Source organism: Olea europaea, unplaced genomic scaffold, assembly GCF_002742605.1.
Source record: "Olea europaea var. sylvestris unplaced genomic scaffold, O_europaea_v1 scaffold134, whole genome shotgun sequence".
NCBI classification, from domain to species: domain Eukaryota; kingdom Viridiplantae; phylum Streptophyta; class Magnoliopsida; order Lamiales; family Oleaceae; genus Olea; species Olea europaea.
In genome coordinates, this window is record NW_019230887.1 from 479,942 (window position 1) to 493,840 (window position 13,899).

Consider the following 13,899-nt stretch of genomic DNA (forward strand, 5'->3'; position numbering starts at 1 on the left):
TAATTTTACTTCTCAGTCACTTAAAACCACATGTCTTTCGTATCATATTCAACTATCAAAAATATTTTCAGGAATCGTATACATGCTTAAAACCTTAGTTGCTTTTAATCTATATCATGTACAGAGAGTTACTTGCATATGCATTCATAAAGTAATGGTTATTCTTATTCAAAATTCTTTGGAGACTTGATATGTCTTTTAGCAAAATTTCAACTTAACAAACTTACATTCATGCCCACTTTTTCATGTTTACACGGCTGATTCCTTTCACCATCGACTCAATTTCATTAAAACATCGTAAAACATAAGATTTTGCAGAGAGTTAAGGCCGCACTTATCAGCAAGCTAAGGGCTTGCATTTGCTTTGACTAAGTTTTCCTTCATGGGTAAAGTTTCTCTGGCTCCCACAAATTAATCAGTTATTACACGAAGACTGTCTTTCACAATAGAAATAAGTATGTCACATAAAAAATGTTTTTCAAATCTTAATCTTCATCTTTATCTTCAGCATTAAATCACACCCAATTATGATTATTTTATTAGTTGTAATGCTTGTTCACTTCTGGACGCATGAAAATGTTATTTCGCCCCTGTTTGGTTTTGTCAAAAATTAGATTTTAGAACATTTGGTAAAGGTTGATTAAATGCATGGTAGAAAAGTTGATAAAAGTTGTGGGCCCCATGAAATATGTGGTTGAAAATGAGTTTGAAGAAAGATGAGTTTTTAAAAAATGCAGGCCAAACATTGGCTCCTTTCTTGTATACTAGTGAATTTTTCATTCTTTGAGTGGTATTTTAGTAAATTGTGACCCACTTTAATGAGTAAATGTAACCGCTTGGTTGCTTTGGATTATAGTTATAAAAGGGTTACTTGCTTCCAGTAACTATTATTATATAGTGTTTCTTATCTCAGAGACTATTAACTAAACATAAATGTCCTTGTTTTGGAAAATACTGATGTTTGGGGTCTTGGAGGTCGTTTTATACAGAACATTTATGTTTTTCATCAGTGAACAGAAATGTAATGAGGTCAATCTCTCTCTCATGCGTACAAGTGCACGTTCAGATACATCTCTTCTATTCTTATTCTGTCAGTCTGCTTTGGATATGTTAGTTTAATATGTGGGAACATATTATTTCTTGAATTGATCTTTTACACATGCTTTCAGGGGAGAGCCAAAATGCTGGTACAGTGTCCCTGGTAATGATGCCTGTGCTTTTGAAAAGGTATTTCGGTTCTACACAATAATTTGTCTCATCTCTTTGTTCTTCCAATTTATAATTTCATGTATTGCTTCAGCTAGTCTGTAGAATGAGGTATGTGCCAGCCAGAATTTACTTTTGTCTTGATGTATAGAAAGCATATACAAATTTATACACCTTTTCTCTTTGCTTATGTGTGGAAAAGATGACCTGGACGAGGTTTAGTTATGAAATAGTCGGTATATGTTCTGCTAGATTTTTTGTTTAGTGGTGATTAAGAAATTCATGCCTTGGTTTTTGCCAAGGTTCTAAAAGGCACAAGGCGTGGCAAGGCCACAAGGTCAAGCCTTAAGCCTTACGAGTCTTTAAGTGTGCCCAGGCTTAATAAGACATTTTTCTATTTTTGATGTTATTTTAATTATTCTAAGACCATTAAATAAATAAAATGTTACATACCTTGAAAGTTGAAACCTAATAAGTCTATCGCCAGTTGCATGCAATTAATAAGTTAGAAAGAGATTTATACTTAAATTATAATTTTTTCTTGTTAAAAACAGTTTCTACTTTCTAATTTTCCATATAACAACTCTTCCTTTTATTTATTTAGTTTATTTAACCTAAAAAAAGGAACATTGGAAGGATCATGTTAGGCTATCAAATTATGGTTGACCTCCTTTTTCCACACCTACCTTTTATTCCAGGCTTTTTCTCACCCCTCCATGCCTAGGCCTCCACCTTTCAGCACTAGTTTTTTCAGCAGGATGTGTTCAATTTCTTATTTTTTAGAACTTATGACAGTGCTTCATCTAATGAATTTTAGTAATGAGGTCAGGGCAGGCGAGAGGTTCCTATTGTTTCCACATATAGAAAGCATATACAACCACATTCGTCCGTTTCTCTTTGCTTGCGCATGGAAAAGATATTGGTTGAGGTTTTGGTACAAGTACTTGTCATACTTTATGTTAGTTTTTCTGTCTGGTGGAGACTCTTAAAAAAATCTTTCTTTATGGGAATATATATCTCGCTTGGTGATGCTTATCATAATTCCTTTGTTTTAATGTCTTTGGTGGTAATGTTTCTTCTGCGGCTATGTCCTTGCCTAATGTTTTTCTTCATTGTTTGGTTTGAACTATCTTTGTCCTTTTTTTTTTGCTTTCATTCTGTAAATTAAAGAACTGCATTCTTTTTGGTTAGAAGATGAGTTTTTCTTTCTTTTTTTGGTTTTTAAGTAACAGAAAAAGTGACTTCTAATATTGGTTTGACTTTGAAGGTGAGGTCTTTCCATTCTGGTTCTTTGGTCAAGACTCGAGCAAACTGTTGACCTTCTTTTCTTTATGCAGGTAATGCAAGATAGTCTTCCCGATTTGTTTGATGCACAGCCAGATCTATTGTTTCAGCTCGTCACAATGCTGAATCCATCTGTCCTCCTTGCGAAAAGGGTTCCAGTTTACAGCATTATACAGGTATGGCATAATCTTGTGTACTTGGAAATACATGTATTTTTGTCTTTTGCGAGATTTACCAATTAATGGCTAAGCTTATTGGTTCCCTATTACCGTTTTCATATTACACTTCAAATCTTAGAGAACTTGAAACAATGGAGGAGTCATCTATAAAATTCAGTTCGCAGGAAATTTTGCTGCTGTTAACTACTGGTTTTAGCGTGTGTTGATTGCTCTGTTAACTTCTCATTGCTGTTCTGATGATCAATTCTTTCGAACTTAAACTTATAAAGTAGCCAGTAAAGCTGAATCATGATTAAGCTAATCCTTCCAACCTGTAGATTTGCTTGGTTAGAATCAATCTGTGCTTAGGTGGCTAGAATATTTTCATATTATTTGAATGTTAATTGGTTCATATACTCACCCTGATCAGCTGACCCGCAGCCTGTTTGGCTCATTTAATCTTAGGCAAACATCTTTAGGTCAAAACCTTTCAAGCTTTTTGTCTTTGATTATATGAATGCACATTAATGCTATTGTCGTGTTGAATTTATTTATTTTTTATTATTTTTGACATTTTAGCATATTCTAGAAATCTCGTCCCTTTTTTATTTGACCATAAAATTTGATTCTCTCTCATCTATAGCAGCGTGAAATATTTTACTATCAGCGGCTTGATCTTTTGTATCTTTGAGCTGTAAATCTTGTCTCCATATCTCTATAATCGTTCCAACTGTTTTACCTTGGCAGGAGCCAGGGAACTTTGTCATCACTTTTCCCCGATCTTATCATGGAGGCTTCAACTTTGGTGCGCAAAACTGCTTATATTCTTTTCATACTTTGCAAGTGTGTGGTGTGTCAGTCTCACAGCACTGTAGTGCATAATCTCTGTGTGCTGTGATGGATCACATGTAATGTATAATTATTTGGAAATTTTATTACTCTTTGCAATGACAGGTTTGAATTGTGCCGAGGCAGTCAATTTTGCTCCTGCTGATTGGCTACCTCATGGTGGTTTTGGATCAGAGCTTTACCGTCGTTATCACAAAGCTGCTGTACTCTCTCATGATGAGCTTCTGTGTGTAGTAGGAAAGGTCCAGTTTCTCACTCAGCCTGCTTCATCTAGATTTATGTTTTTATTTTTTTTACCAATTTTAGCTTCTTGATAGTGAAATGAGAGTATTGACAGCATAATCCTTCAATCATTGAAGATATAATGTAACTACAACAATTAAGATACTCATGCTTCATAGTTGTCGCTCCTGGTTGAATGCATGACAATAGTTTACCCTTAATTTCCTTGCGTAATGTATGGGATTACACTATGATTATTTATACTAAATATGTGATTATTATATGTACAGTTATTTGATATGCGGTATGGTGAGCTGTAAATGTAGTGCTGATGGCTGTTTGAGAAAGCAAGAGATGTTTTCTTTGTTTTCATAGTAAAATGACAATTCATCTCAAATTTTGTATCAGATTCAGCCTCTAGCTTTATTTCTTCCTAAACTATATTTTATCTGTTCTTGAAGACAGCTTAGTTTTCTTCATCCACTTCATGAATCCTCAAACTTCAGTTATTGAGCATTTATTCCACCTTTTCTCTTTAGTTCCTCTACTCATGGAAGCCATAAAATAGCTGCATGGTTGTGAAATTCTGCTCATGGTCTTTCATTTCTTTTCTGGATGTCATCATCACATGCCATTGTCCACCACTGACCTTTTATTTATTCAAAATCCTGCTGGTCGTTGTACGAATCTATTGATGCTTTGGAGTTATTGCGATACTTCTTTGCAGGGTGAATTTGATAGCAGAGTATCAACTTACTTGAAAAAGGAATTGGTTAGGATACACAATAAAGAGAAAACTTGGAGAGAGAAGCTTTGGAGAAATGGCATCATTAGATCTTCTCCTATGTCACCTCGAGAGCAGCCTGAGTATGTGGGTACTGAAGAGGTAATTTAGTTGATTTTCTTATTCTTCAGTCTCATGGTACCAAAATGAGATTTGGTGCGCTGTTGAGAAATATCATCTTATGTCTCATGCAGGATCCTACATGTGTCATCTGCCAACAATCATTATATCTATCTGCTGTTGCTTGCAACTGTAGACCACCAGCATCTGTTTGCCTGGAGGTGAGTGAATTGATAATGCAGATGAATTTATTATGATACTTTCAGATATTTCAGGTAGGGGATGGCAATCGTAGTGGGTTAAGAAGGTACCAGCCCCAAACACTTTGCATTAACAAGTGAGTTCGCAGAGGGGGTTGTCGGATATAGTTTCTAAAGGAAGTAGGTTGTGGTCAACTCACTGCAAACTCAACCCGGTTATATATACAGTATACTTGGAAATATATCCCTCTCCCTGCATATAAATTTGTATGTATGCATGTGCATATGTGTTATATAGAAGTTTTGCCACATAAATGAATTCTCCTTTCTCCTATTTCCGTAACTTGTATTTTAAGCTCTTAGCAGAATATGGAGGTACTTATGGTAGAACGGCCAATCTGGTATTTCACAATAAAGTGATAGATGGAACTGCCATGAAACGACTTATTAGTAGATTAATAGATCACTTCGGAATGGCATATACATCACACATCCTGGATCAAGTAAAGACTCTGGGTTTAAGAAAGAAAGAAGAAAGTCAAAGAAAAATGTCTAAAATGCAAGGGGTTTTCATTCAATTGGATTTGTTTTCAGGGCGGGATGGGTCATGGAGGGCAATTTCTGGCCCTTCTGATTTTTCTTTATAATCTTATTGATGAGTTCTAAGCCTGTAGCTTTCTTCAATTTTCATATTTGAGCCATTTAATTTCTGTTTGGTATTCTACCGGCTGATTTTGTTAACCATCTGCTTTAGGCAGTTGATAATTTTATTTAACTTCATATTGGTGCTGGTCTTTTTTAAAAATATGAAATTGAGAAATAATAAGGTGTTGTTTGAACATCCATCAATGGATCTCATGTTCCTTCTTTCATGCAGCATTGGGACCGCCTTTGTGAATGCAAGCCTAACAAACTTTGCCTATTTTATCGTCATACGCTGAAAGAATTGAATGATTTGGTGCTTAGAACTGATAAAACTAATTCTGAAGAGACAAGTGGAGATTCACAAAGCGTTCTGTGCTGGGAAAAAACAGTAACTTTGGCGAAAAAGGTTGGGCATACCTTCTTGTGTGATGAACCTACTTATTCCGCTTGCAAACTCTAATTGTTTTGTTGAGTCTTCTAAGCTTATTTGTGCTGCTTCATGGCTAGAATATAAAAATTGTTCTTGCTCCATTCCACTGTGGTTAGTGAAAGAAAGTAACTGCCTCTTCTTTATACAAATTGTATTCTGTATATTTGTGATTTGTATAATTCTTGCCTCCTCTATTATTCTGACTGTTCTTATATGCACCTACTTTCTGTTTTGGACAGCGAACATATTTCTGTCATGGATTAAATGGTTCTGGAAATCATGAAATAAGTTTTACGTCAATTAAGCTCTTAATATCAAAATCTTGTAATTAGCCTGCACTTTTAGTGATTTTCTCTACTTTTGTCGCAAAACTGATAAGTTACTAGTGATATAGATGTGAAAAGGTAGATAAATGATTATATTACAACGTTGACACTAGATTTTGGATATAAGTAATAACAGTTAGACTTGGGATTGTGTGATGGAAAGATCTTGTGTCTAAGTACGTTCGTCACAAACAAAAAAGAATAGAATCAAGGGCACACCCGACCTGAGCCACTAGACCAGGAGAAGAGGAACTATCATTGCATTATAGCAAAGGAATGTAAAATAGTCTGAAAATTTCTTTAGATGTTTAATCTTCTGCATTTGGGGCAGGTTTTCGTTAGATTAGTTTATTTAAAATGTTTAATCACTGAACCACTAATCGAAATATGATTGTTTGCCACCAAGGGCAAACTGTTCATGCTTGTATTATTTATGAGACATATTTGTATGCTTCTGGAAGAAACTTATTAAAACCTACTGTGATGGTAAAGGTCTGTACCTTTTCTAACAATGTATTTTGAAATTTATCTGTATTATACTTGCAGTATTATTTGAAAGCATGCCCTTTGACTTTATCCATGTTTAGGCAAAAGGTGGTCATGTTACGCATCTGCAGCTTGCCGAAGAATGGCTTCTAAGGTCACATGAGGTTCTCAAGAATTCGTACGACAAGGATGCTTATGCAAGTGCACTGAAGGAAGCTGAACAATTTCTTTGGGCTGGTTCTGAAATGGATCACGTAAGCTCTAATTTTCGATCTGAACTCTGGAGATTGAGGATTCTTGCAATTGAAGATGCTTTTACTTTACATGGCCTGTAGGTGCGGGACATGGCAAAGAACATAATTGAAGCTCAAAATTGGGTAGAAGCTGTAAGAGATTGCCTTTCTAAGGTGAAATTGTGGTCATGCAATCGGAACCATGACACAGAGAGAGTGCGGATGGAACATGTTAAGGAGTTGCTGAAGTTAGGCAATGTTCCTTGCAATGAGCCCAGCCATCTTCAGTTGAAGGTCGAACTCATTTCACTGGCTGTGGTCTTCCTGCCTGTGTTGTGGACTCTGGATCTGTGATTGACATTTGTGTGTGAATGCATATGCAGGAATATCACCAAGAAGCTAGTAAGCTGATTGAGGAAATTAATTCTGCTCTATCAGTGAGCTCAGAGATATCTGTAAGCTTGATCTTTCCTTCAGTGCCTCAATTATATTTATTTATGATATGACACGGACGTTTGGGAAAACCTAGTGCCTATTTGATGTATATTTTTGAGAATAGATTTTGGGAAAGTAAAATTCTTCTTCTTCTTCTTTTTTTTTTTTTTTTGGTGGGGTTAAAAAGTAAAGAAAAGTAATGAGTTCACATGTAAAATTGTTTTATTGAGAGAATGTGTGGTCAAAATTGAGTTTGGGGGAAAAATAGTTTCAAAGAATCTTTACCTAGCATGGGTCTAATCTTCTGGGTCATGGATATATATGATTTTCTGGTTTGAATCCCTCCCTCTTTCTGTTTCCATCTTAACACCCACAAGATGCACGCTGCTATCTTTTTCCCTCTCCCTCTTTCTGTGTACACCCACGCCTCTCTCTTTTCTGCTTTCCTCTCACCCTCACACATAATTTTTCTCAAGTGAACTGTCCACAGAGAAAAAAAACTACCTGGATTTTCTAAGAAATTTATTTTATTTATTAGATTAATCTTTTTGAAGTTTTACTTTTGCTAATTGCAATTCAGGTAGCTGGTTGGGAGGTCTTATATTCTAAGGCTCTTGATTCACCAATCTATGTGGATGAAAGTGAGAAACTAGGACGCAAGCTGTCAGGTGTGAAGGTATATTTTATCCGTACTTACTTTTATATGGTGACAATCTCTAGGAGATTTATTCTCTATATGTTGTGGCTTCTGATAAACTTGGACTACTTGAGTGGCAATTTTTATTGTTTTTCAGTCACTACAATTTAGCAGTTGTATTTCTGATCTTAATGGGATTTGAATTAATAAGTACCGTTTTTGAGATAAAGGCTATGATGCTCGGACTCGGGTACGGGTACGTATATAAGTGTCAGTTCTTTTATTTTTTAAAATGTAGGATACGGGGATATGACTAAAAAGGGTCTAAATTTTGGACACGGGTACGTGGGTACGTCTTTGAAACCTCAATTTTTTCACTAACTCAAGATGTTATTTTGAATAGACCAGAATCAATTGTTCACAAAGAAGGAAATAGTATTAAATAAGGGGTTAAGACAAATAAATTAGAATTTTGGAGTTTAGTTTTCAATTATGAGAAGTTAAATACTAAATGTTATATAAAATAGAAAATGAGGAATTTGATTGCAATTTGGATTTAATGGAGCACTAAGTAGTATTGTATGAAACCCATTTTCATTTTATATAAACAAAACCCTAAACCACAGATACAGAGAGGGAAAGAAGGAAAAAACGGATAATAGAAAAGGGGAAAAAAGGAAAGAAGAAGGGAAAACCTAGCGCCGTCACCTTTCTCTCCCCTCTCGGAGGTGGCGCTAGGTTTATAGAGAGTAGAAAATGAGAGAAAAAAAAAAGAAAAAAGAAAGAAGCAAAAAACGGCGAAGTGGTCGGTTGAAACTTGGAGGATCCAACGCATCCCATACCCATACCCATGTCGTGTCGTATTCGATATGGATACTGCAACCATTTCGAAGAGTCCGAGTATCAGAGGATAAAGGAATTTATTGTGCTGCTTTCTTAAACTAAATGAGGTAATTTAGCCGGGAATGCGAGTATGAATCTACTACGATTTTGTGGTCTTTTAGGACATATAAGTTTCTGAAATACCTGTTTGATGGTGTAATACCGCAAGTGCATCGGTCGTGATGATCAAATAATAAAGTGATGAGAAGCGTCGAATCCCGTGAGTATTGGTCTACTTCTATTTAAGCAATTGAATATTAGTCAATTGAATTTCTAAGGCACACGCAAAAATTGATTTGATCATTTAACTAAGTAATTAATTGACAAGCAACAAATAAAATTAAAGCAATCAAGACCATGGCTAAATTAACTTAAAATGTGAGTCTGAAAAAGTACTAGCATTTTGACCCACCTAGTTATTTACTTTCTAATCAAGTTCTAGTCTGGATTGTGTGGACGATCGGCGCCCCTTCATTATTTGACAATCTTTCTCAAGTAAAGTCAAACTTATTATAATGTATGCATTCCCTATCTCCTTGAGAATTTGCAAACAAAAAATACCCCATTAAGCACATTAAAGCACCATTCAATGATCGCATAGACCAGAGCTATATATTTTGTGGAAAGATATGCATGTGCTGTAATATAGGAATTTTTACTTCTATTGTATTTCCAAAATTTGGGAATTAGTTCTGATTTGTCTCCTAAGATTAGGAGATCTCCTGATTTGATTCTTTCCCAGTTTAGTTTGATTCTTCCCTAGTTTTGCTTCACCAGTTGTAAAGATATACATATAAACAGTCCTAAATTTAGTAACAATTGAATTGACATATTTTGTCATATTTCTATTCATTATCGAAATCTATGTTATTTGTTAAAAGAGCTAAACGCAAATTCCATCTCTCGATCTTAATGTGATTCTCAAACTTATCGTGAAATTGACCAAATAATATAAAAACAATTAACACAATAATAAGCAATCAAGCACCAATCAAATATTTAGCATCTAAAATAAGATATATTGGGTTGTAAGGTTACGCAGTTGCCCATGTCATACCTTGGGCTTCTTTTAGGTGTAAAGTTTAAATGTAAACATATTTGGAGTGGAATTGTTGAAAGGATGGAGAAGAGGTTAGCGGGGTGGAAGCGTATGTACTTTTCGAAGGGATGCCGCCTTACCCTCATAAAATCCACTCTCTCTAATCTCTCAACTTATTTTTTATCACTGTTTCCCATTCCTGTTACAGTGGCAAACAGATTAGAGAGGATTCAAAGGGAGTTTCTTTGGGCAGGGTTAGGGGAAGAGAGAAAATTTTATCTTGTTAATTGGGGTGTGGTTTGTTCTTCAGTAAGAATGGGGGGCCTTGGATTGAAGAGCCTTATTCTGTTTAATAAGGCTTTATTGGGCAAGTGGTTTTGGCGATTTGGAGTGGAGAGGGAAAGTTTTTGGAGAGAAATCATTGGAGCGAAGTATGGTGTGATGGAAGGGAGTTGGTGCTCAATCGAGGGTCGTGGATCTTATGGGTTGAGTTTGTGGAAGTATATCCGACGAGGATGGAATGAATTTTGAGATAAATTGACATATGTGGTGGGGAATGGCAACAATATCAGATTTTGGGATGCAATGCCTTGGAACTGTTCGCTATGGTGAATGATGTGATAGCCATACATAATGAAAGTTATAGCTAGAATATTGCTTTAGAGAGGGGACTCCAAGATTGAGAATTGGATGATTATGCACTGTTTTTGACTTCCTTGCACGAGGCGCATATTTAGGTAGGAGAGTGTGATCATAGCAGGTGGAGGTTAGAACGGGATGGTATTTTTTCAGTTCGCTCTTATTTTATAACCATATTTGACCCGGTGGAGAGTTCATTTCCTTGGAAGACGGTGTGGCAATGTAAATTGCCTCCACATGTTGCTTTCTTGTTTTGGACAGTTGTGAGGGGGCAGGCGTTAACGATAGACAATCTTCGAAGAAAAGGTTTTTGTGTTACTGAGTGATGTTATATGTGTAAGAGAGATGGGGAAACCATTGACCATTTGTTCATCCATTGTGATGGTGTTCGATGGCTGTGGAACGGTATTTTAGCTTCCCAACATTTGGATTGGGCGATACCTAGGTGCATAAAAGACGTGTTGCGGGCATGGAATATAAAATTTCGAGATAAGGATTGGAGGCTTGTGTGGAGTTTTATTTTGGGAGGCATTGTATGGTGTGTGTGGAGAGAAAGGAACAGCCATTGTTTTGAAAACCAAACAAGAACAATAGAGCATATTAGAGAATTGTTTTATAGGATATAGTATACTTGGTTTAATGCTGCGGCCACTAATTGTATAGAAGGGTTGCCTAACTTTATGTCTTTTATTTCTTGTTTATTTGGATAATACACCCCCATGTATTATCCTAATGATTAATAAAATTATATAATTACTCGTAAAAAAAAAATAAATAAATAAAAAAATTTACATCATCATCCTAGCATAGTAAAATTTAGCCCATTATGTAAATTAGATCCATGAAATTAAAGAGAATGCTTGGAATCCCCTGTCCCTAAGAAACGACTCCGAAGTGATTGAGATTTAATATTCTTTTTTCCCGTCCTAAACTCCAATCAGGGTTCCTCTTGCATTTTTCCTTTTTGTTCTCCCTCCTTTTGAGCTATGATGCATTGACACGTTTCTCACATTGACAAGTCGGAGATGTCACGTGGTGTGTCCATTTTTTCTCTCTTTTTTAAGTGTTAAGCACGTCTTAGACACTTTACCTATGCACATGAACGATATTTTTGACAGGTTGGAGTGTTCAAACATGACCAAAAAGAAGAAAATGGAGGAGAACTAAAGGGAAAGTAAAAAAAAAACTCCTTTTTTGCTAGTCGGCGGTGTCAATCTGTCGTTTAAATGTCGTCGGTGTGAGTTGGAGTATCGTTGGAGTGGAGACCTCTGCTATGTACTTCATCTTCTTCCAGTAGCAATTGTAATGAATGACCAAACCCTGGATATTGTGCAATTGTGTGTCTTCATTCGAATGGAGGGCCCATCACTAAGTTCAAATAGTATGGTAAAAGTGCTAAAAGGCGGTTCTCAATTTTTATGAGATCCACTACCTTAGAAGTTAGAATAAACAATTACGAATGTGTTCCAAATGAAAAATGGAGCCCACAACTACCCATGCAAATTTGATAAGTCATTACTTATATTTACATTATAAAATAATAAAATTCCCCTTGGTCTAATTCCTCGCCATCTGGTTTTTGGTTCCTAGTCTTATGGAGAAGTTTTAGTCCGAGTCTCCAATTCCAAAAGTAAGCTAGGAATGACCAAAGAGAAGTTTCCGTGGAGTTCATAATTGCATAAAAGAAGTCAAAGTAGTGGCTGTGGCGCGTTGAGGGAAATATATGAAACAATAATTAAAAATAAATAAAAAGCCATTAAAATTAAACAGTTGATATTGTTAAATTCAATATGTCCTCGACGTGTTGTGTACTACTTTTTAATAAAAATCATGTGTCATGGTGTTGGACTCATGTCATGTCAACACTTGTGTCTGTGTTGGTGCATCATGACTTTTGAGCCACCAATAAATTTTCACGAATTTCTCCCTCCAATTCTCCAAAAAGTTGTTTTTGTACTTTTTCCTTTGCAGCCCTCGAAAAATGTGCCATTTAATGCCCTTGACATTCTTGGGCAAGACAAATACTGAAATTGCCATTATTTTGAAAAAGTTCTAGCATGGCCATTTTGGAGGCTGCCAAAATTCTTGCAGCCGCCAGAATGAGGTCGGAAGGTGCCTTAATATTTGGGTTCTTCCTGGTGGCCTCCAAAAGTTTGACATCCATCAGATTCTTGGTCTCCTTTTTTGTACCGAATCTTTTTTTCAAGGCTCATCTTTCTCCCCATTTCGATCCTCCAACATCTCGCACCTACATCCAAGCTTCAAATTACCTTGTGCTTCCATATTTTAATCCTCGACTTCTCGTTCTTTGTAAAAGCTCAAGTCCACCACAGAGAACTCAATAGAGAAATGAAGACTAAACTAACCATTGTATAAGTAAATTACTAGAATAATTTTAAAAGAAAATTACACTTACCAATACCCATTTTATGGATGCATCTTCAAAATTTTTTAGATATGAAAATGGAGTGTTTTCTTCCTTCTGCATTTTAGTGAGCGCATTCTGTTTCTTCTCCTTTTGGCTTTCTGATGCATGTCCTATTTTTTTGCTACCGCTGAGGTTGTACAGGTTTGGGTGGATAGTGTAAGAAATTGCATCTCCGAGAAATCTCCTGGTGCAGTTGAGGTAGATTTAATTTACAAGCTGGAGGCTGAGGTAATTTAAAACCTTCTTTCTCCTGAAGTTTCAAAGACATATGCCATCCATTTAGCATAACCTTATGATGTCACATAATCTTTTTCTGTCTGATCAATTGATTCTCTGTCTCTCACTCACACCCACACCCACACAACTGCTCTTGTTATTGTATTTTTCTGTTAGAAAATTCAATTTAACTCTTTCTTGGTTATATTTTCCAGATTTTAGAACTAAAACTTCAGCTTCCTGAGGCTGGATTGCTTTCTGATTTGACAAGGCAAGCTAAATCTTGCTGGTCTCAATGCAATGAGATGTTGAAAGATTCCATCAGCCTAAAGGTTGTGTGTAGCAGATATAAATATCTTTCAATTAAGGACATTGTAAATGAAACTTACTTTAAGAACTACATATATTTTTATTTTTATTTTTTTGTGCAGAATGTTGAACTGTTTCTCAAAGAATGGGATGGTTTTACTGTTAATATTCAAGAGCTAAACCTTCTAAAACAATACTATAGTGATGCCATATCATGGGTATCCCGTGTTAATCATGTTCTTGTGAATGTTCATGAAAGAGAGGATCAAGAAAATGTCGTTGATGAGTTAACCCAAATTCATAGGGATGGTTTATCAATGAAAATTCAGGGTAAGCATACCTATTCTCTTTGTTCTTTTCTTATTATAAAGGTTTTTTCAACTTAGTCTTGTTGCATTATAGAATTTTATTTCATTTTATCTAGTGGTGTC

General features: G+C 35.7%; 1 protein-coding gene across 1 annotated transcript in view; it reads left to right on the forward strand.

Annotated features, from left to right (window-relative positions):
- The first annotated feature begins 1,144 nt into the window (after positions 1–1,144).
- LOC111375127 overlaps positions 1,145–13,899 on the forward strand; it is a 32,493-nt gene continuing 19,738 nt past the window's right edge. The window contains exons 1-14 of the mRNA XM_022997923.1: positions 1,145–1,227; positions 2,544–2,666; positions 3,396–3,453; positions 3,603–3,739; positions 4,447–4,605; positions 4,698–4,784; positions 5,641–5,814; positions 6,752–6,904; positions 6,986–7,177; positions 7,267–7,338; positions 7,899–7,994; positions 13,085–13,171; positions 13,375–13,491; positions 13,591–13,798. Of these exons, the coding sequence (XP_022853691.1) occupies positions 2,547–2,666; positions 3,396–3,453; positions 3,603–3,739; positions 4,447–4,605; positions 4,698–4,784; positions 5,641–5,814; positions 6,752–6,904; positions 6,986–7,177; positions 7,267–7,338; positions 7,899–7,994; positions 13,085–13,171; positions 13,375–13,491; positions 13,591–13,798 (1,660 nt within the window). The 5' untranslated portion in view covers positions 1,145–1,227; positions 2,544–2,546. The remainder of the gene's footprint in view (positions 1,228–2,543; positions 2,667–3,395; positions 3,454–3,602; positions 3,740–4,446; positions 4,606–4,697; positions 4,785–5,640; positions 5,815–6,751; positions 6,905–6,985; positions 7,178–7,266; positions 7,339–7,898; positions 7,995–13,084; positions 13,172–13,374; positions 13,492–13,590; positions 13,799–13,899) is intronic.